This window comes from Engystomops pustulosus, chromosome 4, assembly GCF_040894005.1.
Source record: "Engystomops pustulosus chromosome 4, aEngPut4.maternal, whole genome shotgun sequence".
Lineage (NCBI taxonomy): Eukaryota > Metazoa > Chordata > Amphibia > Anura > Leptodactylidae > Engystomops > Engystomops pustulosus.
The window spans coordinates 5,313,777-5,341,639 of NC_092414.1; the positions used below are offsets into that span (position 1 = coordinate 5,313,777).

Below are 27,863 nucleotides of genomic sequence, written 5' to 3' on the forward strand. Positions count from 1 at the left end.
GCCGTTTCCCTGTCCTCCTCCTCCTCCCCCTCTCCTCCTCCTCCTCTCTCCTCCTTCTTCCTCATTTCCCCTGCCTCTCGGTGACATTTCCGGGTAGCTCTTCCTGTCTCCTCCCGTGTAGCAGCTGCAGGGGGTGAGTGATACATTGTTGCTGTCGCCCGGTTCCGGGTGCTGCGGGCCCTTTAAGAGGCAGAGCCGCTGCTGGGAATACACGTCAGTTTCAGGACTTGCACTCAGAGATCAATGAGGAGGAGGAAGGAGGGGGCGCTCACTTCTGCCTGCACTTCTCTCTTCCAGGAAGGAACCCCCCAAAGAGCCCTGCACCCCAACTCCTGCAGCCGGGCAGCCATGTGCTAACTTGTGGGAGTCCCAGGGGCCATGGCACCCGGGAAGTGCCCCCCCTGATCAGCGCAGGCCATGGCTTCTACACCCTTCTCCATCAAGGTAAGTGCCCGCTGCTGCTCGCAGGTGTCAGCCAGAGGGGGGCTCCTCATGGCACATGGTCCTGGGGGAGGGGGAGGTGTTCCCTATATTTACTATAATCTCCTCCGTGACGTCAGGCTGGAACTTCAGGGAAACGTAAACTTCGGCTTCCTCAGGAGAAGTGTAATAGGGAGCTGGAGCGTAATAGTGCTCGACGTCCTGGGGGCCGGAGTGTAATAGTAATCAACATCTCGGGAGCTGGCATGTAATAGGGATCAACATCCTGGGGGGCTGGAGTGTAATAGGGATCAACATCCTGGGGGGCTGGAGTGTAATAGGGGGCTGGAGTGTAATAGGGATCAACATCCTGGGGGGCTGGCATGTAATAGGGATCAACATCCTGGGGGGCTGGAGTGTAATAGATCAACGTCCCGGGAGCTGGAGTGTAATAGGGGGCTGGAGTGTAATAGATCAACGTCCCGGGAGCTGGAGTGTAATAGGGGGCTGGAGTGTAATAGTGATCAACGTCCCAGGAGCTGTAGTGTAATAGGGGGCCGGAGTATAATAGTGATCAACGTCCTGGTGGCCGGAATGTAATAGGGGGCTGGAGTGTAATAGGGGGCTGGAGTGTAATAGGGGGCTGGAGTGTAATAGGGGGCTGGAGTGTAATAGGGGGCTGGAGTGTAATAGGGATCAATGTCCCGGGCGCTGGAGTGTAATAGGGGGCTGGAGTGTAATAGGGGGCTGGAGTGTAATAGGGGGCTGGAGTGTAATAGGGGGCTGGAGTGTAATAGGGGGCTGGAGTGTAATAGTGATCAACGTCCCAGGAGCTGTAGTGTAATAGGGGGCCGGAGTATAATAGTGATCAACGTCCTGGTGGCCGGAATGTAATAGGGGGCTGGAGTGTAATAGTGATCAGCGTCCCGGGCGCTGGAGTGTAATAGGGGGCTGGAGTGTAATAGGGGGCTGGAGTGTAATAGGGGGCTGGAGTGTAATAGTGATCAGCGTCCCGGGCGCTGGAGTGTAATAGGGGGCTGGAGTGTAATAGGGGGCTGGAGTGTAATAGTGATCAACGTCCTGGGGGGCTGGAGCGTAATAGTGATCAATGTCCTGGGGGTCTGGAGTGTAATAGGGATCAACGTCCTGGGGGTCTGGAGTGTAATAGTGATCATGGTCCCAGGACCTGAAGTGTAATAGGGGGCTGGAGTGTAATATGGATCAACGTCCTGGGGGGCTGGAGCGTAATAGGGGGCTGTAGTGTAATAGGGATCAACGTCCTGGGGGGCTGTAGTGTAATAGGGATCAATGTCCTGGGGCCGGAGTGTAATAGGGGGCTGTAGTGTAATAGTGATCAACGTCCTGGTGGCCGGAATGTAATAGGGGGCTGTAGTGTAATAGGGATCAATGTCCCGGGAGCTGGAGTGTAATAGGGGGCTGGAGTGTAATAGTGATCAGCGTCCCGGGCGCTGGAGTGTAATAGGGGGCTGGAGTGTAATAGGGATCAACGTCCTGGTGGCCGGAATGTAATAGGGGGCTGGAGTGTAATAGGGATCAACGTCCTGGTGGCAGGAATGTAATAGGGGGCTGGAGTGTAATAGTGATCAGCGTCCCGGGCGCTGGAGTGTAATAGGGGGCTGGAGTATAATAGTGATCAACGTCCCAGGACCTGGAGTGTAATAGGGGGCTGGAGTGTAATATGGATCAACGTCCTGGGGGGCTGGAGCGTAATAGTGATCAACGTCCTGGGGGGCTGTAGTGTAATAGGGATCAATGTCCTGGGGGGCTGTAGTGTAATAGGGATCAACGTCCTGGGGGGCTGTAGTGTAATAGGGATCAATGTCCTGGGGGGCTGGAGTGTAATAGGGATCAACGTCCTGGGGGGCCGGAGTGTAATGGGTGGCTGGAGTGTAATAGTGATCATGGTCCCAGGACCTGAAGTGTAATAGGGGGCTGGAGTGTAATATGGATCAACGTCCTGGGGGGCTGGAGCGTAATAGGGGGCTGGAGTGTAATAGGGATCAACGTCCTGGGGGGCCGGAGTGTAATAGGGATCAACGTCCTGGGGGCCGGAGTATAATAGGGGGCTGGAGTGTAATAGGGATCAACGTCCTGGGGGCCGGAGTATAATAGGGGGCTGGAGTGTAATAGTGATCAATGTCCTTGGGGGCCGGAGTGTAATAGTGATCAACGTCCCGGGAGCTGAAGTGTAATAGGAGGCTGGAGTGTAATAGTGATCAACGTCCCGGGAGCTGAAGTGTAATAGGAGGCTGGAGTGTAATAGTGATCAACGTCCCGGGAGCTGGAGCGTAATAGGGATCAATGTCCTGGGGGGCTGGAGCATAATAGTGATCAACATCCCGGGAGCCGGAGTGTAATAGGGGGCTGGAGTGTAATAGGGATCGACGTCCCCAGGGCTGGAACGTTTAGTAGTAATCGACGTCCCGTGAGCGGAGTGTAATAGGGGGCTGGAGTGTAATAGGGGGCCGGAGCGTGATAAGTGAATGTAACGCTCTATCAAGAAATCCTCCATCTTTACCTTTGTTTATGAAATGAGCGAATGAACGGTTTTTCTTGTCACATGATCCATATATGGTAAGTCCTACGCGGCCGTACAACGTATAGGGTGACGGCTCCCACAATCCCGCAGTGTTTCCTGTGGTCGGAGGGTTGTACTCATCCTTCTGGTTCGTGTAAATGTGGCTTTGGTTTGAGGGTCCGGTGTCGGAGGGGGGTGAAGTGTCGCCTTGTTTTGATAACTTTGTTTATGTTTTTTACTCCATTGTTTTGGTTTTGCGTTTCGTGCGAACCCGTCAGCGTGCAGGGTGTCCGCATATGATGCGCCTTGAGCGGAAAAGATCCCGATCCGAGATGAGAGTTCTGGATCCGGAACAAGTTGTTGATGGTTCCCAGCTGACGGGGCAGGAGCCTCACACCGTACACAATGTAGCGTCGCCAAATCGCCGCCATCCCTATAATTGGATTTCTGTGTTGGTGAAATTGAAGAGATGCTCTGCAGTGGGGGCTGCAGAATGTCTCACCTGTGCTGTGAACGGTCAGCGCCGCATCCCGTGCCAACTTCCCTGCCGTGACTCTCATCTCCCAGAATGCCCAGTAGTCGCTCCGCGCCAAATTGTTGCTTTTTTGTTTTGTTTTTTTTTTCCCTTTGGCACAAGTATCGACCGGCTACGTCACAGTTTCCGCGATGGTCAGGAAAGCTGGGTGACTGCTGATAGTGTCAGTCTGCGCCCGGGTCACACCTGTCCTATCTGCAGGTTCCCCTCTCATCCAGCCCCGCGCTCCCCCGTGTTATAAAGCCGCGAGTGATGTCGCTGTCTAACCTCCGAGAGTCTGCCCCATGCCCGATCCTGGGAATTGTATCTTCTGTGTTTACTGAGGAGATTGTAACGAAGCCGCTCCTCCGAGGTCACATGACTGAGCGATATCTGATGGGGCTCGTCTTATCGGACATTCATGAAGATTTTCCTGCAGGCGAGGCCAAAACCATGAGAAGGAGTATGATCCTGTACATAGGGGGCAGTATTATAGTAGTTATATTCATAGGGGGCAGTATTATAGTAGTTATATTCTTGTACATAGGGGGCAGTATTATAGTAGTTATATTCCTGTACATAGGGGGCAGTATTATAGTAGTTATATTCCTGTACATAGGGGGCAGTATTATAGTAGTTATATTCCTGTACATAGGGGCAGTATTATAGTAGTTATATTCTTGTACATAGGGGCAGTATTATAGTAGTTATATTCCTGTACATAGGGGCAGTATTATAGTAGTTATATTCCTGTACATAGGGGGCAGTATTATAGTAGTTATATTCTTGTACATAGGGGGCAGTATTATAGTAGTTATATTCCAGTACATAGGAGGCAGTATTATAGTAGTTATATTCTTGTACATAGGGGGTAGTATTATAGTAGTTATATTCTTGTACATAGGGGGCAGTATTATAGTAGTTATATTCCTGTACATAGGGGGCAGTATTATAGTAGTTATATTCCTGTACATAGGGGGCAGTATTATAGTAGTTATATTCTTGTACATAGGGGGCAGTATTATAGTAGTTATATTCTTGTACATAGGGGGCAGTATTATAGTAGTTATATTCCTGTACATAGGGGGCAGTATTATAGTAGTTATATTCCTGTACATAGGGGGCAGTATTATAGTAGTTATATCCCTGTACATAGGGAGCAGTATTATAGTAGTTATATTCCTGTATATAGGGGGCAGTATTATAGTAGTTATATTCCTGTACATAGGGGGCAGTATTATAGTAGTTATATTCCTGTACATAGGGGGCAGTATTATAGTAGTTATATTCCTGTACATAGGGGGCAGTATTATAGTAGTTATATTCCTGTACATAGGGGGCAGTATTATAGTAGTTATATTCCTGTACATAGGGGGCAGTATTATAGTAGTTATATTCCTGTACATAGGGGGCAGTATTATAGTAGTTATATTCCTGTACATAGGGGGCAGTATTATAGTAGTTATATTCCTGTACATAGGGGGCAGTATTATAGTAGTTATATTCCTGTACATAGGGGGCAGTATTATAGTAGTTATATTCCTGTACATAGGGGGCAGTATTATAGTAGTTATATCCCTGTACATAGGGGGCAGTATTATAGTAGTTATATTCCTGTACATAGGGGGCAGTATTATAGTAGTTATATTCTTGTACATAGGGGGCAGTATTATAGTAGTTATATTCCTGTACATAGGGGGCAGTATTATAGTAGTTATATTCCTGTACATAGGGGGCAGTATTATAGTAGTTATATTCTTGTACATAGGGGGCAGTATTATAGTAGTTATATTCTTGTACATAGGGGGCAGTATTATAGTAGTTATATTCCTGTACATAGGGGGCAGTATTATAGTAGTTATATTCTTGTACATAGGGGGCAGTATTATAGTAGTTATATTCTTGTACATAGGGGGCAGTATTATAGTAGTTATATTCCAGTACATAGGAGGCAGTATTATAGTAGTTATATTCTTGTACATAGGGGGTAGTATTATAGTAGTTATATTCTTGTACATAGGGGGCAGTATTATAGTAGTTATATTCCTGTACATAGGGGGCAGTATTATAGTAGTTATATTCCTGTACATAGGGGGCAGTATTATAGTAGTTATATTCTTGTACATAGGGGGCAGTATTATAGTAGTTATATTCTTGTACATAGGGGGCAGTATTATAGTAGTTATATTCCTGTACATAGGGGGCAGTATTATAGTAGTTATATTCCTGTACATAGGGGGCAGTATTATAGTAGTTATATCCCTGTACATAGGGAGCAGTATTATAGTAGTTATATTCCTGTATATAGGGGGCAGTATTATAGTAGTTATATTCCTGTACATAGGGGGCAGTATTATAGTAGTTATATTCCTGTACATAGGGGGCAGTATTATAGTAGTTATATTCCTGTACATAGGGGGCAGTATTATAGTAGTTATATTCCTGTACATAGGGGGCAGTATTATAGTAGTTATATTCCTGTACATAGGGGGCAGTATTATAGTAGTTATATTCCTGTACATAGGGGGCAGTATTATAGTAGTTATATTCCTGTACATAGGGGGCAGTATTATAGTAGTTATATTCCTGTACATAGGGGGCAGTATTATAGTAGTTATATTCCTGTACATAGGGGGCAGTATTATAGTAGTTATATTCCTGTACATAGGGGGCAGTATTATAGTAGTTATATCCCTGTACATAGGGGGCAGTATTATAGTAGTTATATTCCTGTACATAGGGGGCAGTATTATAGTAGTTATATTCTTGTACATAGGGGGCAGTATTATAGTAGTTATATTCCTGTACATAGGGGGCAGTATTATAGTAGTTATATTCCTGTACATAGGGGGCAGTATTATAGTAGTTATATTCTTGTACATAGGGGGCAGTATTATAGTAGTTATATTCTTGTACATAGGGGGCAGTATTATAGTAGTTATATTCCTGTACATAGGGGGCAGTATTATAGTAGTTATATTCCTGTACATAGGGGGCAGTATTATAGTAGTTATATTCCTGTACATAGGGAGCAGTATTATAGTAGTTATATTCCTGTATATAGGGGGCAGTATTATAGTAGTTATATTCCTGTACATAGGGGGCAGTATTATAGTAGTTATATTCCTGTACATAGGGGGCAGTATTATAGTAGTTATATTCCTGTACATAGGGGGCAGTATTATAGTAGTTATATTCCTGTACATAGGGGGCAGTATTATAGTAGTTATATTCCTGTACATAGGGGCAGTATTATAGTAGTTATATTCCTGTACATAGGGGGCAGTATTATAGTAGTTATATTCCTGTACATAGGGGGCAGTATTATAGTAGTTATATTCCTGTACATAGTGGGCAGTATTATAGTAGTTATATTCCTGTACATAGGGGGCAGTATTATAGTAGTTATATTCCTGTACATAGGGGGCAGTATTATAGTAGTTATATTCCTGTACATAGGGGGCAGTATTATAGTAGTTATATTCTTGTACATAGGGAGCAGTATTATAGTAGTTATATTCCTGTACATAGGGGGCAGTATTATAGTAGTTATATTCCTGTACATAGGGACGGTATTACAGTAGTTATATTCCTGTACATAGGGAGCAGTATTATAGTAGTTATATTCTTGTACATAGGGAGCAGTATTATAGTAGTTATATTCCTGTACATAGGGGGCAGTATTATAGTAGTTATATTCTTGTGCATAGGGGCAGTATTATAGTAGTTATATTCTTGTGCATAGGGGGCAGTATTATAGTAGTTATATTCCTGTACATAGGGGGCAGTATTATAGTAGTTATATTCCTGTACATAGGGGGCAGTATTATAGTAGTTATATTCTTGTACATAGGGGCAGTATTATAGTAGTTATATTCTGTACATAGGGGGCAGTATTATAGTAGTTATATTCTTGTACACAGGGGCAGTATTATAGTAGTTATATTCTTGTACATAGGGGGCAGTATTATAGTAGTTATATTCTTGTACATAGGGGCAGTATTATAGTAGTTATATTCTTGTACATAGGGGGCAGTATTATAGTAGTTATATTCCTGTACATAGGGGGCAGTATTATAGTAGTTATATTCCTGTACATAGGAGGCAGTATTATAGTAGTTATATTCCTGTACATAGGGGGCAGTATTATAGTAGTTATATTTCTTGTACATAGGGGGCAGTATTATAGTAGTTATATTCCTGTACATAGGGGGCAGTATTATAGTAGTTATATTCCTGTACATAGGGGGCAGTATTATAGTAGTTACATTCCTGTACATAGGGGGCAGTATTATAGTAGTTATATTCCTGTACATAGGGGCAGTATTATAGTAGTTATATTCCTGTACATAGGAGGCAGTATTATAGTAGTTATATTCCTGTACATAGGGGGCAGTATTATAGTAGTTATATTCCTGTACATAGGGGGCAGTATTATAGTAGTTATATTCTTGTACATAGGGGGCAGTATTATAGTAGTTATATTCCTGTACATAGGAGGCAGTATTATAGTAGTTATATTCTTGTACACAGGGGGCAGTCTTATAGTAGTTATATTCTTGTACATAGGGGGCAGTATTATAGTAGTTATATTCCTTGTACATAGGAGGCAGTATTATAGTAGTTATATTCTTGTACATAGGGGGCAGTATTATAGTAGTTATATTCCTGTACATAGGGGGCAGTATTATAGTAGTTTATTCCTTGTACATAGGGGGCAGTATATAGTAATATATTCTTGTACATAGGGGGCCAGTATTATAGTAGTTATATTCTTGTACATAGGGGGCAGTATTATAGTAGTTATATTCCTGTACATAGGGGGCAGTATTATAGTAGTTATATTCTGTACATAGGGGGCAGTATTATAGTAGTTATATTCCTGTACATAGGGGCAGTATTATAGTAGTTATATTCCTGTACATAGGGGGCAGTATTATAGTAATTATATTCTTGTACATAGGGGGCAGTATTATAGTAGTTATATTCTTGTACATAGGGGGCAGTATTATAGTAGTTATATCCTTGTACATAGGGGGCAGTATTATAGTAGTTATATTCTGTACATAGGGCGCAGTATTATAGTAGTTATATTCTTGTACATAGGGGCAGTATTATAGTAGTTATATTCCTGTACCATAGGGGGCAGTATTATAGTAGTTATATTCCTGTACATAGGGAGCAGTATTATAGTAGTTATATTCCCTGTACATAGGGGGCAGTATTATAGTAGTTATATTCCCTGTACATAGGGGGCAGTATTATAGTAGTTATATTCCTGTACATAGGGGCAGTATTATAGTAGTTATATTCCTGTACATAGGGAGGCAGTATTATAGTAGTTATATTCCTGTACATAGGAGGCAGTATTATAGTAGTTATATTCCTGTACATAGGGGGCAGTATTATAGTAGTTATATTCCTGTACATAGGGGGGCAGTATTATAGTAGTTATATTCCTGTACATAGGGGGGCAGTATTATAGTAGTTATATTCCTGTACATAGGGGGCAGTATTATAGTAGTTATATTCCTGTACATAGGAGGCAGTATTATAGTAGTATATTCCTGTACATAGGGGGCAGTATTATAGTAGTTATATTCCTGTACATAGGGGCAGTATTATAGTAGTTATATTCTTGTACTAGGGGGCAGTATTATAGTAGTTATATTCTGTACATAGGAGGCAGTATTATAGTAGTTATATTCCTGTACATAGGGGGCAGTATTATAGTAGTTATATTCCTGTACATAGGGGCAAGTATTATAGTAGTTATATTCTTGTACATAGGGGCAGTATTATAGTAGTTATATTCTTGTACATAGGGGCAGTATTATAGTAGTTATATTCTTGTACACAGGGGGCAGTATTATAGTAGTTATATTCTTGTACATAGGAGGCAGTATTATAGTAGTTATATTCCTGTACATAGGGGGCATTTATAGTAGTTATATTCTGTACATAGGGGGCAGTATTATAGTAGTTATATTCTTGTACATAGGGGGCAGTATTATAGTAGTTATATTCTTGTACATAGGGGCAGTATTATAGTAGTTATATTCCTGTACATAGGGGCAGTATTATAGTAGTTATATTCTTGTACATAGGGGGCAGTATTATAGTAGTTATATTCTTGTACATAGGGGCAGTATATAGTAGTTATTTCTTGTAACACAGGGGGCAGTATTATAGTAGTTATATTCTTGTACATAGGGGGCAGTATTTGTGGTGACCTCTCCTGTCCCTTGCACATGATGTGCTGCAGATTCTCTCCCATTGTCTCGCTCTCTTGCTCTCGGTGATGGGAGGATCTTCAGGTGTGACATCCATTGGTCTGTTGACAAAAAAAGAAATCCTGTTTGTTGGGGAATTTCCAATTTTGCCCTGAGCAGGTTTTACAGAACTGATTCCAGAAATCTGTTGTTGTCTGAATGTTGTCAGTAAGGAAAAGGTTAAACTTTATTGTGGATTTTATTTCCTTTTTTAACACTTAGTTGCACGGATTGGACGTTCCTTCTATGAGGGGATTCCCAGTAATGGGGGAGGGTTGTACTAAGGTTCTTATAAGTGTAATCCTGCAGTACCGCTTGTCACCACTATTGTGTAGGTCTAGCAGCCCCTATTGTGATGTAGTATTAGCGCAGCGCCCCCTGTGGTTAGTGGCTTCTATCTCTATGGAATGAATGGATTTCTGGGACTTGTTGTTCATCTCCGTCTGGTTCTGTCGGGTTCTATCACTTCCAGTCTCCTCTTCCACGTTGCTCGCGCTCGGTCTGACCAGTTCGGTCGGTTTGGTGACTTCCCTTCTCCGTTGGGCCGGATCCAAATCCTAGGAGAGATTCGCAGACTCTCCCAAATGTATGGAAAGCCCTTAACCCCTCTGCTGCCGGGAGACATCTCGCACCGTGATTGGAGGAGGACGGGGAAGGAGACATGAGGAAGAAGAAGACAGAAAGAGAAACTGGGAAGGGAAACTGTCGGCAGGCGAGCGGCCGGAGCCGGGTGAGAGGCGGGTGGGAGGGTCACAGGGTGACAGGAAGGAACCGGGGACATGAGGAGACTCGCAGGACAGAGGAGGAAATGGGTAAGAACAGGTGACTGCAGGAAGGGGTTAAACAGAAGTCACTGGAGACTTCCCTAAAGTGCCTCAGCAAGAAAGGGTTAAACCGGATGGTGGGGTGGGGGAGGTTCTGCAGCAGCTGTGATAAGGAGGAGTCTGGGTACAGTCAGAGTGAGGCGCCCCATAAACCTGGAGGTAACAATGTTACAGGGTAATAGGGAAGGGTCCGGGGGACGCTGTGCATGGGTGCAGGTGGGGGATGCCAGGGTGCAGTACAGAGGCCGTATCACCGTATCCATGTGTAGACACAGGAGAGGATCAGATACACGGCTCAGCAGGCAGTATCACACGGGAGAGGATTAGATACACAGCTCAGCAGGCAGTATCACACGGGAGAGGATGAGATACACGGCTCAGCAGCCAGTATCACACGGGAGAGGATGAGATACACGGCTCAGCAGCCAGTATCACACGGGAGAGGATGAGATACACGGATCAGCAGGCAGTATCACACGGGAGAGGATGAGATACACGGATCAGCAGGCAGTATCACACGGGAGAGGATGAGATACACGGATCAGCAGGCAGTATCACACGGGAGAGGATGAGATACACGGATCAGCAGGCAGTATCACACGGGAGAGGATGAGATACACGGATCAGCAGGCAGTATCACACGGGAGAGGATGAGATACACGGATCAGCAGGCAGTATCACACGGGAGAGGATGAGATACACGGATCAGCAGGCAGTATCACACGGGAGAGGATGAGATACACGGATCAGCAGACAGTATCACACGGGAGAGGATGAGATACACGGATCAGCAGACAGTATCACACGGGAGAGGATTAGATACACGGATCAGCAGACAGTATCACACGGGAGAGGATTAGATACACGGATCAGCAGACAGTATCACACGGGAGAGGATTAGATACACGGATCAGCAGACAGTATCACACGGGAGAGGATTAGATACACGGATCAGCAGACAGTATCACACGGGAGAGGATTAGATACACGGATCAGCAGACAGTATCACACGGGAGAGGATTAGATACACGGATCAGCAGACAGTATCACACGGGAGAGGATTAGATACACGGATCAGCAGACAGTATCACACGGGAGAGGATTAGATACACGGATCAGCAGACAGTATCACACGGGAGAGGATTAGATACACGGATCAGCAGACAGTATCACACGGGAGAGGATTAGATACACGGATCAGCAGACAGTATCACACGGGAGAGGATTAGATACACGGATCAGCAGACAGTATCACACGGGAGAGGATTAGATACACGGATCAGCAGACAGTATCACACGGGAGAGGATGAGATACACGGATCAGCAGACAGTATCACACGGGAGAGGATGAGATACACGGATCAGCAGACAGTATCACACGGGAGAGGATGAGATACACGGATCAGCAGACAGTATCACACGGGAGAGGATGAGATACACGGATCAGCAGACAGTATCACACGGGAGAGGATGAGATACACGGATCAGCAGACAGTATCACACGGGAGAGGATGAGATACACGGATCAGCAGACAGTATCACACGGGAGAGGATGAGATACACGGATCAGCAGACAGTATCACACGGGAGAGGATGAGATACACGGATCAGCAGACAGTATCACACGGGAGAGGATGAGATACACGGATCAGCAGACAGTATCACACGGGAGAGGATTAGATACACGGATCAGCAGACAGTATCACACGGGAGAGGATTAGATACACGGATCAGCAGACAGTATCACACGGGAGAGGATTAGATACACGGATCAGCAGACAGTATCACACGGGAGAGGATTAGATACACGGATCAGCAGACAGTATCACACGGGAGAGGATTAGATACACGGATCAGCAGACAGTATCACACGGGAGAGGATTAGATACACGGATCAGCAGACAGTATCACACGGGAGAGGATTAGATACACGGATCAGCAGACAGTATCACACGGGAGAGGATTAGATACACGGATCAGCAGACAGTATCACACGGGAGAGGATTAGATACACGGATCAGCAGACAGTATCACACGGGAGAGGATTAGATACACGGATCAGCAGACAGTATCACACGGGAGAGGATTAGATACACGGATCAGCAGACAGTATCACACGGGAGAGGATTAGATACACGGATCAGCAGACAGTATCACACGGGAGAGGATTAGATACACGGATCAGCAGACAGTATCACACGGGAGAGGATTAGATACACGGATCAGCAGACAGTATCACACGGGAGAGGATTAGATACACGGATCAGCAGACAGTATCACACGGGAGAGGATTAGATACACGGATCAGCAGACAGTATCACACGGGAGAGGATTAGATACACGGATCAGCAGACAGTATCACACGGGAGAGGATTAGATACACGGATCAGCAGACAGTATCACACGGGAGAGGATTAGATACACGGATCAGCAGACAGTATCACACGGGAGAGGATTAGATACACGGATCAGCAGACAGTATCACACGGGAGAGGATTAGATACACGGATCAGCAGACAGTATCACACGGGAGAGGATTAGATACACGGATCAGCAGACAGTATCACACGGGAGAGGATTAGATACACGGATCAGCAGACAGTATCACACGGGAGAGGATTAGATACACGGATCAGCAGACAGTATCACACGGGAGAGGATTAGATACACGGATCAGCAGACAGTATCACACGGGAGAGGATTAGATACACGGATCAGCAGACAGTATCACACGGGAGAGGATTAGATACACGGATCAGCAGACAGTATCACACGGGAGAGGATTAGATACACGGATCAGCAGACAGTATCACACGGGAGAGGATTAGATACACGGATCAGCAGACAGTATCACACGGGAGAGGATTAGATACACGGATCAGCAGACAGTATCACACGGGAGAGGATTAGATACACGGATCAGCAGACAGTATCACACGGGAGAGGATTAGATACACGGATCAGCAGACAGTATCACACGGGAGAGGATTAGATACACGGCTCAGCAGACAGTATCACACGGGAGAGGATTAGATACACGGCTCAGCAGACAGTATCACACGGGAGAGGATTAGATACACGGCTCAGCAGACAGTATCACACGGGAGAGGATTAGATACACGGCTCAGCAGACAGTATCACACGGGAGAGGATTAGATACACGGCTCAGCAGACAGTATCACACGGGAGAGGATTAGATACACGGCTCAGCAGACAGTATCACACGGGAGAGGATTAGATACACGGCTCAGCAGACAGTATCACACGGGAGAGGATTAGATACACGGATCAGCAGACAGTATCACACGGGAGAGGATTAGATACATGGCTCAGGTGTTGCAGTGGATTATTTTCTGTGGTTTCTGGGGATTTGAATAGTGAATTATTTTCCTATAACTTATATTCTTAGTGTTGTGCAGGTGATGGCGGCTTCCCGGGGAGTTACATGTCTCCTTCCTTCCGTGTCTCCTCTGCAATGTGAGGAAAATGACAGGAAATTAATACTGAACAGCAGCCAGTCGGCCAACTCCATTTTTATTGTTATCTGCTGGAAGATGAGAGCAGTGATGTGATTGGTTGCTGTGATCCTTGATGTGAGCGATGATCTGATAGGCTACTAGGACTCCACAGCCACCAATCACATTGTAGCTTTCACCTATGTTCTTTGGTTTGTGAGATGAAAGCTGTGAGCTTATTAGTTGGTATAAGCCGCCAATTTCTATTGGTCTGAATTGGTTTTTTAGCTATTGGCTATCATGGAGCCAATCCCGTGACTGCTTTCATGTTCCAGGCTTTAATTCTAAGATGGAAGGCTGAAGCTGATTGGTAGAATATTCTGTGTGTGTTATTTTACTTGTCACTAATGTCTCTTCTCTCTCTTACAGCAGGAACAGAGTTTATACTCTCCCCCAGAAAGCCCCGGACAGAACTGCACCAGCGCCTCCCCCCTCCATGTCTCCCTCCAGCGCAACTACAGGATGGAAGACGACGCCGTCAAGTTACCAGGACACCTACGTATGTTATATCACCTATATATATATACAGTACCCTACATATCACACTATACATCTCAGCGGCACACTATAATAGAGTGTACATGTCGGCGATGGTCCGGCTGCTGGTACCGCTCTTGCATTGTGCCGCCACCCCCTTACATATATAAACCCGCTCTGTACAGTCATGCAGAAAATATCCAGCGGTTGTATCCGGAACGTCTCGCAGCTGAACTGTAGAGAAAGGGGAATTTTCGAGTAAGAGAAATTGTGCAATTTCATGGGAAGCGTTTTACTACAAAGGAACAAACTCCACTTAGCTCTACAGATATTTATAAATCACATGATCTACAGGCAGGGGGCGGGGCTGTGACTACCTCTCACACAGGATATACAGGCAGGGGGCGGGGCTGTGACTACCTCTCACACAGGATATACAGGCAGGGGGCGGGGCTGTGACTACCTCTCACACAGGATATACAGGCAGGGGGCGGGGCTGTGACTACCTCTCACACAGGATATACAGGCAGGGGGCGGGGCTGTGACTACCTCTCACACAGGATATACAGGCAGGGGGCGGGGCTGTGACTACCTCTCACACAGGATATACAGGCAGGGGGTGGGGCTGTGACTACCTCTCACACAGGATATACAGGCAGGGGGCGGGGCTGTGACTACCTCTCACACAGGATATACAGGCAGGGGGCGGGGCTGTGACTACCTCTCACACAGGATATACAGGCAGGGGGCGGGGCTGTGACTACCTCTCACACAGGATATACAGGCAGGGGGCGGGGCTGTGACTACCTCTCACACAGGATATACAGGCAGGGGGCGGGGCTGTGACTACCTCTCACACAGGATATACAGGCAGGGGGCAGGGCTGTGACTACCTCTCACACAGGATATACAGGCAGGGGGCGGGGATGTGACTACCATCACACAGGATATACAGGCAGGGGGCGGGGCTGTGACTACCTCTCACACAGGATATACAGGCAGGGGGCGGGGCTGTGACTACCTCTCACACAGGATATACAGGCAGGGGGCGGGCCTGTGACTACCTCTCACACAGGATATACAGGCAGGGGGCGGGGCTGTGACTACCTCTCACACAGGATATACAGGCAGGGGGCGGGGCTGTGACTACCTCTCACACAGGATATACAGGCAGGGGGCGGGGCTGTGACTACCTCTCACACAGGATATACAGGCAGGGGGCGGGGCTGTGACTACCTCTCACACAGGATATACAGGCAGGGGGCGGGGCTGTGACTACCTCTCACACAGGATATACAGGCAGGGGGCGGGGCTACCTCTCACACACAGGATATACAGGCAGGGGGCGGGGCTGTGACTACCTCTCATTTACAAGTTTTGTAGACGCGGTCTCTAAACCATTGGAGAGATAACGAGGGTCCGGGGGATGTGATTTGTGGGGATTGGCTCTAATTACATGGAGTACAAAGGTTTCTATTCCAAAGGTTGTGCAGACAGCATTTCATTACAGGGTATAAGTGCAGGCGCTGGAGGGCAGATTTAGGAGCTGGTTCTGTCTATAAATGGTTAATACCTCTCCCCCCCCTCCCACCCTCTCCTCTTCTGTGGCTGTTGCCCCCCTCCTCCTCCTCGTCCTCCTCCTCCTCCTCCTCCTCTGGTGTTGTTGCCCCCCTCCCCCCTCCTCCTTGCTTCTTCTTGGCTTCTTCTTTCTCCTTGAGGGAAATTTCCTCCTCCTCCTCTGTGGCTGTTGCCCCCTCCCCCTCCTCCTCCTCTGGTGTTGTTGCTCCTCCTCCCTCCTCTGTGGCTGTTGCCCCCCTCCTCCTCCTCCTCTGGTGTTGTTGCCCCCCTTCCTCCTCTGTGGCTGTTGCCCCCCTCCCTCCTCCTCCTCCTCCTCCTCTTGTGTTGTTGCCCCCCTCCTCCTCCTCCTCTGGTGTTGTTGCTCCTCCTCCCTCCTCTGTGGCTGTTGCCCCCCTCCTCCTCCTCCTCTGGTGTTGTTGCCCCCCTTCCTCCTCTGTGGCTGTTGCCCCCCTCCCTCCTCCTCCTCCTCCTCTGGTGTTGTTGCCCCCCTCCTCCTCCTCCTCCTCCTCTGGTGTTGTTGCCCCCCTCCTCCTCCTCCTCCTCCTCTGGTGTTGTTGCCCCCCCTCCTCCTCCTCCTCTGTGGCTGTTGCCCCCCGCCCTCCTCCTCCTCCTCCTCCTCCTCCTCCTCGCTCTTCCTCCGGCTTCTTCTTTCTCCATGAGGGAAATTTCCTATTTGTGAAGGTGAAGTGGAAGGAATTCTCTGCGTGGGACGAGGAGGTTTCCTGCCGCGCACTTTCTGGATGGGACTTGCGTTTCCTAAAGAGGGAGTGACGAATATTCCCCCCTCCAGGGACCACCGCCACCTACTGCCACTTAACCCCTGCACCTCCCAATGTGTGACAAACCCTCAGCTGTGACAATATTTGCTACAATGTATCTGGGGCATGAGCTGTGTAAGTTTCTCCTATTGATAGTTTGCTACAATGTATCGGTGCAGGTAAGTATTTCCGGGGAAATCAGATTCTACAGTGCGTCATCTTTCGTTAAAGGGGTTGTCCACGGTGGTGAAAATACAGTTGTTTTCCTCCAGAAATGGCGCCATCTCTGTCTGTGGTCATGTCTGGTATTGCAGGTAGAGAGCAGCGTCTCTACAGTGACTGGAGACTGAGCTGTAATACTCTACATCACCTGCAGGCGGGGGTGGCGCTGTTTTTGGAAGGAAAAAAACACGTTTCCTTTTAAGTTTTATTTCCATAACAAAAATTTACAACTTTTTGTGTTTTTATTAGTCACTGCTGTCAGTGAATAGACTCCTCCTCAAAGGGGGTGTCACATGACGGGGGAGGAGCTGCTGATTGGTGGATGGTCCGATCGTCACAAGATGAACATTCACCCTGATACATTGTAACAAACTCTCATGATAAGAGAGATGGGTAGCGGAGCACCAGGACTGAGACTTTGTAACAAACCCTCTGCTGTGAGGAGGAATCATGTAGAGCGCGTTCCCTGGATTCCTCCTCGGTGTCGCTCGCGCTGCCTGCGCCGCCTCTGATAACGACTCGCGGCTGCGACTGTTTGACCGCAGGAAATTTCCTTCCCAAATACAAGAACTTCCTGGAGAGATGAGAGGAGGAGCCGCCAGTGCGGGGGAGGAAGTTAACTCTTTATTTGTCCCTGGAGAGATGCATAATCAGACCCCACACTGCTGTGCTCTGTGCTCTGTGCTCTCTGCAGCCAGTGTTATGTATTGTCCCTGGAGAGATGTGTAATCAGACCTCACACTGCTGTGCTCTGTGCTCTCTGCAGCCATTGTTATGTACTGTCCCTGGAGAGATGTGTAATCAGACCTCACACTGCTGTGCTCTGTGCTCTCTGCAGCCAGTGTTATGTATTGTCCCTGGGGAGATGTGTAATCAGACCTCACACTGCTGTGCTCTGTGCTCTCTGCAGCCAGTGTTATGTATTGTCCCTGGAGAGATGTGTAATCAGACCTCACACTGCTGTGCTCTGTGCTCTCTGCAGCCAGTGTTATGTATTGTCCCTGGAGAGATGTGTAATCAGACCTCACACTGCTGTGCTCTGTGCTCTCTGCAGCCAGTGTTATGTATTGTCCCTGGAGAGATGTGTAATCAGACCTCACACTGCTGTGCTCTGTGCTCTCTGCAGCCAGTGTTATGTATTGTCCCTGGAGAGATGTGTAATCAGACATCACACTGCTGTGCCCTGTGCACTCTGCAGCCTGTGAGGTCTGATTACACATCTCTCCTGGGACAGTACATAGCACTGGCTGCAGAGAGCACAGAGCACAGCAGTGTGAGGTCTGATTACACATCTCTCCAGGGACAATACATAACACTGGCTGCAGAGAGCACAGAGCACAGCAGTGTGAGGTCTGATTACACATCTCTCCAGGGACAATACATAACACTGGCTGCAGAGAGCACAGAGCACAGCAGTGTGAGGTCTGATTACACATCTCTCCAGGGACATTACATAACACTGGCTGCAGAGAGCACAGAGCACAGCAGTGTGAGGTCTGATTACACATCTCCAGGGACAATACATAACACTGGCTGCAGAGAGCACAGAGCACAGCAGTGTGAGGTCTGATTACCCATCTCTCCAGGGACAATACATAACACTGGCTGCAGAGAGCACAGAGCACAGCAGTGTGAGGTCTGATTACACATCTCTCCAGGGACAATACATAACACTGGCTGCAGAGAGCACAGAGCACAGCAGTGTGAGGTCTGATTACACATCTCTCCAGGGACATTACATAACACTGGCTGCAGAGAGCACAGAACACAGCAGTGTGAGGTCTGATTACACATCTCTCCAGGGACAGTACATAACACTGGCTGCAACGAGCACAGAGCACAGCAGTGTGAGGTCTGATTACATATCTCTCCAGGCATAATACATAACACTGGCTGCAGAGAGCACAGAGCACAGCAGTGTGAGGTCTGATTACACATCTCTCCAGGGACAATACATAACCCTGGCTGCAGAGAGCACAGAGCACAGCAGTGTGAGGTCTGATTACACATCTCTCCAGGGACATTACATAACACTGGCTGCAGAGAGCACAGAGCACAGCAGTGTGAGGTCTGATTACACATGTCTCCAGGGACAATACATAACACTGGCTGCAGAGAGCACAGAGCATAGCAGTGTGAGGTCTGATTACACATCTCTCCAGGGACAATACATAATACTGGCTGCAGAGAGCACAGAGCACAGCAGTGTGAGGTCTGATTACATATCACTCCAGGGACAGTACATAGCACTGGCTGCAGAGAGCACAGAGCACAGCAGTGTGAGGTCTGATTACACATCTCTCCAGGGACAATACATAACACTGGCTGCAGAAAGCACAGAGCACAGCAGTGTGAGGTCTGATTACACATTTCTCCAGGGACAATACATAGCACTGGCTGCAGAGAGCACAGAGCACAGCAGTGTGAGGTCTGATTACACATCTCTCCAGGGACATTACATAACACTGGCTGCAGGGAGCACAGAGCACAGCAGTGTGAGGTGTGATTACACATCTCTCCAGGGACATTACATAACACTGGCTGCAGAGAGCACAGAGCACAGCAGTGTGAGGTCTGATTACACATCTCTCCAGGGACAATACATAACACTGGCTGCAGAGAGCACAGAGCACAGCAGTGTGAGGTCTGATTGCACATCTCTCCAGGGACAATACATAACACTGGCTGCAGAGAGCACAGCAGTGTGAGGTCTGATTACACATCTCTCCAGGGACATTACATAACACTGGCTGCAGAGAGCACAGAGCACAGCAGTGTGAGGTCTGATTACACATGTCTCCAGGGACAATACATAACACTGGCTGCAGAGAGCACAGAGCACAGCAGTGTGAGGTCTGATTACACATCTCTCCAGGGACGATACATAACACTGGCTGCAGAGAGCACAGCAGTGTGAGGTCTGATTACACATCTCTCCAGGGACAGTACATAGCACTGGCTGCAGAGAGCACAGAGCACAGCAGTGTGAGGTCTGATTACATATCACTCCAGGGACAGTACATAGCACTGGCTGCAGAGAGCACAGAGCACAGCAGTGTGAGGTCTGATTACACATCTCTCCAGGCACAATACATGACACTGGCTGCAGAGAGCACAGAGCACAGCAGTGTGAGGTCTGATTACACATCTCTCCAGGGACAGTACATAACACTGCCTGCAGAGAGCACAGAGCACAGCAGTGTGAGGTCTGATTACACATCTCTCCAGGGACAATACATAACACTGGCTGCAGAGAGCACAGAGCACAGCAGTGTGAGGTCTGATTACACATCTCTCCAGGGACAATACATAACACTGGCTGCAGAGAGCACAGAGCACAGCAGTGTGAGGTCTGATTACACATCTCTCCAGGGACAATACATAACACTGGCTGCAGAGAGCACAGAGCACAGCAGTGTGAGGTCTGATTACACATCTCTCCAGGGACAATACATAACACTGGCTGCAGAGAGCACAGAGTACAGCAGTGTGAGGTCTGATTACACATCTCTCCAGGCACAATACATAACACTGGCTGCAGAGAGCACAGAGCACAGCAGTGTGAGGTCTGATTACACATCTCTCCAGGGACAATACATAACACTGGCTGCAGAGAATACAGAGCACAGCAGTGTGAGGTGTGATTACACATCTCTCCAGGGACAATACATAACACTGGCTGCAGAGAGCACAGAGCACAGCAGTGTGAGGTCTGATTACACATCTCTCCAGGGACAATACATAACACTGGCTGCAGAGAGCACAGAGCACAGCAGTGTGAGGTCTGATTACACATCTCTCCAGGGACAGTACATAACACTGGCTGCAGAGAGCACAGAGCACAGCAGTGTGAGGTCTGATTACACATCTCTCCAGGGACAATACATAACACAGGCTGCAGAGAGCACAGAGTACAGCAGTGTGAGGTCTGATTACACATCTCTCCAGGGACAATACATAACACTGGCTGCAGAGAGCACAGAGTACAGCAGTGTGAGGTCTGATTACACATCTCTCCAGGCACAATACATAACACTGGCTGCAGAGAGCACAGAGCACAGCAGTGTGAGGTCTGATTACACATCTCTCCAGGGACAATACATAACACTGGCTGCAGAGAGCACAGAGCACAGCAGTGTGAGGTCTGATTACACATCTCTCTATGGACAATACATAACACTGGCTGCAGAGAGCACAGAGTACAGCAGTGTGAGGTCTGATTACACATCTCTCCAGGGACAATACATAACACTGGCTGCAGAGAGCACAGAGCACAGCAGTGTGAGTACAATGAGTAGTCTTGCGGTCCGGTCTTTCCTGAGCTGTGATTGGTTGGTGTCCCGGCAGGTCTCCCACCCTCGCACTGGTCGCGGGAGGACGTGTCCCAGTGGCTGCGCTGGGCGGAGGGCGAGTTCTCTTTGCATCCTATAGAGAGCAGCAGCTTTGAGATGAACGGCAAGGCCCTCCTGCTCCTCACCAAGGAGGACTTCCGCTACCGCTGCCCGCACTCAGGTAGGTGGAGCAGTGTGATGTGGGGTGCCCCCTAGTGGTGCCCCCCTGTATAACCCGTCTGTGTGTGGCAGGTGACGTCTTGTACGAGGTTCTGCAGCACATCCTGCGCCAGAGGAAGCCCCGGCCGCTGCCCCCCGCCGTGTACCACACTGGAAACTCCTTCCATGGTCACCCCGACATCAGCCTCCACCACAACCACCACGACGGTCAGTATCCCAGACCTTCATGAACCAGGAGGCTCAGGATGAGCTCTTATCTTCATAGATTTTTGTCCTTTTCTTTGCAGATCACATCCAGCACAGACCCCCCCGGACGCCCTTGGACGTCCCCCCGCAGAACACGCCCACCATAGAGCTGCGCCACCGGTCTGCTATGGACTCGCCCATCTCCACCAATCACCACCCGTCTCCGGATCCCGAGTCCCGCCCCCTGCGCTCCCCACTGGACAGCGGCCTGCGCCGCCCCTCCCCCGCCGAGCGGCTGCACCGCCTGCAGAGCGAGAGCAACCACCACAACCAGGAGGCCTACCCGCTGTCCGTGTCCCCCGCCGAGGCCAACCACAACGACGCCCACTCCAAAGCCAGCAGCCCCCGGCAGGAAGCCCCCCGGGTCATCCAGCTCATGCCCAGCCCCATCATGCACCCGCTGCTCCTCAACACCCGCCACGAGTTCAAGCAGCCGCGCATGGGGGGCGCCGAGGACGGGCAGCCGCAGCGCGAGGGCAAACCCATGAACTTATCTCACCGCGAGGAGATGGCGTACGGCCACGTCATCCTGCCCATCTCACCCCACGAGGAGCAGACCATCCCCATGGGCAGGATAGCGGGTACGACCTGGGGTCCTGCCGTCTGTGGGGTGACTGTGGGGGTCCTGCCGTCTGTGGGGTGACTGTGGGGGTCCTGCCGTCTGTGGGGTGACTGTGGGGGTCCTGCCGTCTGTGGGGTGACTGTGGGGGTCCTGCCGTCTGTGGGGTGACTGTGGGGGTCCTGCCGTCTGTGGGGGTCCTGCCGTCTGTGGGGTGACTGTGGGGGTCCTGCCGTCTGTGGGGTGATATTACAGTTGGTGGGATAATGGGGTGACTTGTTGTGCTGTGCAGGGTGTTAGTTCACACAGTGGGGTGTCTGTTTAGAAGATGGGGGTCATTGTATATAACTTGGGGTGATGCAGACAGTGGGGTGAGGGGTAAATAGGTGGGGTACACTGTTTGAGATGTTATTGCAGATGTTGGACTGATGGGGTAACTGGTCATAGGATTTGGGGTGCAGTGCTCTTCAGAGGGGAAGTGTGACCTGCAGTACATAACCTGGCATATAGGGGTTCATTCAGATAGTGGGGTGATGCGGTAATATGTGGGTGCCGTGTAGGGTGTTGGGTTTGTTATGTGGGTCCATATAGATATCTGGGTGATGTGGGGTGTTGCGGACCATGTGATCTGGAGTAAGGTCTATGGAAGCCCCAGGAATAGGGGTTATTGGGTAATATGTTGGGGAGCGCTGAGTGTGGGGGTTCAGTAATGTGTGAGCGATGTGATTGTGGGGTAACATGGGTGACTCCAGACTGTATCTTATGGGGTTATTATTTGGGTGCTCTGTATAGGAGGGTGTTGATACCAATGGGGTAACATAATATGGGGTGCAGGATGTTGTGACCCCATCACCCCCCATGACTGACGCCATGTCTCCCCTCCCCCGCAGACTGCCGGCTGCTCTGGGATTACGTCTATCAGCTCCTGTCCGACACCAGATACGAGAACTTCATCCGCTGGGAGGACAAGGAGTCCATGGTTTTCCGCATCATGGACCCCAACGGTTTGGCGCGACTATGGGGGAACCACAAGGTGAGTCCATCGTATCCGTCCTCTGTGTCTATGGTCACCCCCTCACCGGTGCTAATCCTCCCCTCCATACACAGAACCGAACAAACATGACCTACGAGAAGATGTCCCGGGCTCTGCGCCACTACTACAAGCTCAACATCATCCGCAAGGAACCCGGCCAGAGACTGCTCTTCAGGTAACACTGGTGCACCCTCACATTAGAAGGAGCACCTTCTAATGGACACCATGTCACATGACCACGAGGGGATCCGGAGGATGGAACGTTCCGGAGCCTCCTGGACGTTATAAGGAGAGTCTTCCCATTAGAGGATATGTGTCAGTCCGAGGGGGGCCTCTCTGTATATGGGTGCAATCTCTACCTGGGTTAGGGGACCTGCAGTCACACTCTTGGGTTAGGAGACCTGCAGTCACACTCTTGGGTTAGGAGACCTGCAGTCACACTCTTGGGTCAGGAGACCTGCAGTCACACTCTTGGGTTAGGAGACCTGCACTCGCACTCTTGGGTTAGGAGACCTGCACTCGCACTCTTGGGTTAGGAGACCTGCGGTCACACTCTTGGGTTAGGAGACCTGCAGTCAGTCTCAGGATTCCCCTCCATCAGAGGTCGGGTCACTGGACCTGTGGTCAGACTTGGAATATCCTTCCATCAGAGGTGGAGAGGTAGACTGATAATGTGTAGTGGCCCTATGGACAGATTTGGGATTCTCCCCCACTTGAAATTGCTTCAGGAGATATTTTTGACAGGAAAGGACACCCCACCATCTGAGGTTGGATCAGTAGACCTGCGGTCACACCAAGACATTGCTTCCTCGGAGGTTGGGTCAGTAGACCTGCGGTCACACCAAGACATTGCTTCCTCGGAGGTTGGGTCAGTAGACCTGCGGTCACACCAAGACATTGCTTCCTCGGAGGTTGGGTCAGTAGACCTGCGGTCACACCAAGACATTGCTTCCTCGGAGGTTGGGTCAGTAGACCTGCGGTCACACCAAGACATTGCTTCCTCGGAGGTTGGGTCAGTAGACCTGCGGTCACACCAAGACATTGCTTCCTCGGAGGTTGGGTCAGTAGACCTGCGGTCACACCAAGACATTGCTTCCTCGGAGGTTGGGTCAGTAGACCTGCGGTCACACCAAGACATTGCTTCCTCGGAGGTTGGGTCAGTAGACCTGCGGTCACACCAAGACATTGCTTCCTCGGAGGTTGGGTCAGTAGACCTGCGGTCACACCAAGACATTGCTTCCTCGGAGGTTGGGTCAGTAGACCTGCGGTCACACCAAGACATTGCTTCCTCGGAGGTTGGGTCAGTAGACTTGCCCTCTGGCTCAGGATACTTCTCCATCTAAAGTTATGTCTGTAGACCTGGGGTCAGGCTGGGACACTCCACCATCTAATGTTGGGTCAGTAGATTTGCACTTGGGCTTCGAATACTCCTCTAATATTGGTTAAGTTTGACTACCACAGCACGCCATCTGCCGTTAGGTCTGAAGACCCGGGTTCTTGCTGGGATAATAGACTATGAGGTCCATCCAGGACACCTGAAGTTGGGTCAGTAGACTTTTGGTCAGACCAGTATACTCCTTCATTCCACCACGGACGTGTGGTCAGACTTGGGATTCTCCTCCAGCTGAGTTTGGATCAGGAGACCAGTGGTTGGCCCAACATATTCCTCAATCTCAGATTAGATCAGGAGAACTTTGGCAGATGAGGACACCCCCCCCCCTTATCATAGGTTGGATCAGAGTCTGGATATTCTTGCCCAATACATCTGGTTGGGCCAGTAGACTCCTTATTCTGAGGTTGGGCCAGTAGACTCCTTAATCTGAGGTTGGGCCAGTAGACTCCTTAATCTGAGGTTGGGCCAGTAGACTCCTTAATCTGAGGTTGGGCCAGTAGACTCCTTAATCTGAGGTTGGGCCAGTAGACTCCTTAATCTGAGGTTGGGCCAGTAGACTCCTTAATCTGAGGTTGGGCCAGTAGACTCCTTAATCTGAGGTTGGGCCAGTGGATTTATGGTCAGACTTAATCCTCCACTGTGCTTATTCTGTAGGTTCATGAAGACGCCGGATGAGATTATGAGCGGCAGGACGGATCGGCTGGAACATCTGGAATCTCAGGAGCTGGACGAGCAGATGTATCAGGAGGACGACTGCTGAGCCGCCATCTTGTCTTCTGGGACTGGAACTGTATATTTTCCCCCGGGGCACCAGGGGGCTCCACCTGCGCACCACTCATAATGGACTTCTATGGTGACCAATGGGAGCGTACTGGCGTCATGTGACCGCACACTGGTACTGTGAGGGCGGCGTTGTGTGCGGCGCCTGCGCCATGACTAGTCGATAGGTTTTTATGTCCGATATTTTTATTGTATTTGCACTGGAGAAAGACGTCGCACCGCACCTGGGAGGACTCGCACCAGGCCGGGGTGGCTTCCAGGGCCTTAGGGACTCGCACCGCACCTGGGAGGACTCGCACTGGGCCGGGGTGGCTTCCAGGGCCTTAGGGACTCGCACCGCGCCTGGGAGGACTCGCACCGCACCTGGGAGGACTCGCACTGGGCCGGTGTGGCTTGCAGGGCCTTAGGGACTCGCACCGCGCCTGGGAGGACTCGCGGGAATCGCACCGGGCCGGGGTGGCTTCCAGGGCCTTAGGGACTCGCACCGCGCCTGGGAGGACTCGCACCGCACCTGGGAGGACTCGCACTGAGCCGGTGTGGCTTGCAGGGCCTTAGGGACTCGCACCGCGCCTGGGAGGACTCGCGGGAATCGCACCGGGCCGGGGTGGCTTCCAGGGCCTTAGGGACTCGTACCGCGCCTGGGAGGACTCGCACTGGGCCGGGGTGGCTTCCAGGGCCTTAGGGACTCGCACCGCGCCTGGGAGGACTCGCACTGGGCCGGGGTGGCTTCCAGGGCCTTAGGGACTCGCACCGCGCCTGGGAGGACTCGCACTGGGCCGGGGTGGCTTCCAGGGCCTTAGGGACTCGCACCGCGCCTGGGAGGACTCGCACTGGGCCGGGGTGGCTTCCAGGGCCTTAGGGACTCGCACCGCGCCTGGGAGGACTCGCACTGGGCCGGGGTGGCTTCCAGGGCCTTAGGGACTCGCACCGCGCCTGGGAGGACTCGCACTGGGCCGGGGTGGCTTCCAGGGCCTTAGGGACTCGCACCGCGCCTGGGAGGACTCGCACTGGGCCGGGGTGGCTTCCAGGGCCTTAGGGACTCGCACCGCGCCTGGGAGGACTCGCGGGAATCGCACCGGACCGGGGTGGCTTGCAGGGCCTGAGGGACTCCCACTGTGCTTGGGGAGACTCGCTGGGGACTCATGCCGTGCCAGGAGAGACTTGCACTGTACCTGGCTGTGCTCGTGGGGACTCGCATCGTTCCGGGGGAGGCTAGCAGGGCCTGGGAGGGTTTGCAGGGTCCGGGGGCTCGCACTGTACCCGGGGAGGGTTTGCAGGGTCCGGGGGCCTCGCACTGTACCCGGGGAGGGTTTGCAGGGTCCCGGGGGCTCGCACTGTACCCGGGGAGGGTTTGCAGGGTCCCGGGGGCTCGCACTGTACCCGGGGAGGGTTTGCAGGGTCCCGGGGGCTCGCACTGTACCGGGGGCGGGTTTGCAGGGTCCCCGGGTGGCTCGCACTGTACCGGGGGCGGGTTTGCAGGGTCCCGGGGGCCTCGCACTGTACCCGGGGAGGGTTTGCAGGGTCCCGGGGGCCTCGCACTGTACCCGGGGAGGGTTTGCAGCGTCCGGGGGCCTCGCACTGTACCGGGGGCGGGTTTGCAGCGTCCGGGGGCCTCGCACTGTACCGGGGGCGGGTTTGCAGCGTCCGGGGGCCTCGCACTGTACCCGGGGAGGGTTTGCAGGGTCCGGGGGCCTCGCACTGTACCGGGGGCGGGTTTGCAGGGTCCCCGGGTGGCTCGCACTGTACCGGGGGCGGGTTTGCAGCATCCGGGGGCCTCGCACTGTACCCGGGGACGGGTTTGCAGGGTCCCGGGGGCGGGTTTGCAGGGTTCCCGGGGGGCTCGCACTGTACCCGGGGGCGGATTGAAACAAAAACTTTCTTCAATCTTTTGTAAAATTTGTAAATTGCACTAGTGTCATTATCTCGTCACTCTCTCGCGGTGCCGCCCCCTGCAGGGCGCAGCTCCTCCCTGATGATGTCATCGCATCCCGCCTGCAGCGCAGCATCACTTCCTGTTTACACTCGCCGCTTGTTTATTTTTCAACGTATGGAAAAACCATAATGTAGGCGGGAGCGATGCTCTGCGGAGAAGAGATGATTGTTTTTTTGGGGGGGGGTTCTGTTTTATTTTTGTTTTTATCTTTTAGGGATTTTTTTAAAAGCTGATTTGTGGTTTAAAGGACAAAAAAAAAAATCTGAAACATGATTCACAGTGCCACTAA

General features: G+C 50.2%; 1 protein-coding gene across 3 annotated transcripts; it reads left to right on the forward strand.

Moving 5' to 3' along the window:
• On the forward strand, positions 1 to 27,863 carry ETV6 (ETS variant transcription factor 6). 3 transcript variants are annotated; one of them, XM_072144860.1, is made up of 9 exons: positions 1 to 133; positions 298 to 444; positions 14,454 to 14,583; positions 21,467 to 21,631; positions 21,703 to 21,837; positions 21,918 to 22,457; positions 23,326 to 23,468; positions 23,543 to 23,643; positions 25,516 to 27,863. In XM_072144860.1, exons 2-9 carry the CDS (start codon positions 418 to 420, stop codon positions 25,619 to 25,621), a joined length of 1,347 nt encoding a protein of 448 aa, XP_072000961.1. In that variant the 5' UTR covers positions 1 to 133; positions 298 to 417; the 3' UTR covers positions 25,622 to 27,863. The 3 variants fall into 3 exon arrangements, with proteins under 3 accessions (XP_072000961.1, XP_072000963.1, XP_072000960.1); XM_072144862.1 differs by lacking the exon at positions 1 to 133 and having other exon boundaries at positions 220 to 444; positions 14,457 to 14,583; XM_072144859.1 differs by lacking the exons at positions 1 to 133; positions 298 to 444 and adding an exon at positions 10,416 to 10,557.

Coding starts and splice junctions, on each gene's coding strand:
- ETV6 (XM_072144859.1), top strand. CDS start 10,525: ATGAGGAGACTCGCAGGACAGAGGAGGAAATGG. Junction 10,558..14,453: donor CAGGACAGAGGAGGAAATGG/GTAAGAACAGGT, acceptor TCTCTCTTACAG/CAGGAACAGAGTTTATACTC. Junction 22,458..23,325: donor CCCCATGGGCAGGATAGCGG/GTACGACCTGGG, acceptor CCTCCCCCGCAG/ACTGCCGGCTGCTCTGGGAT.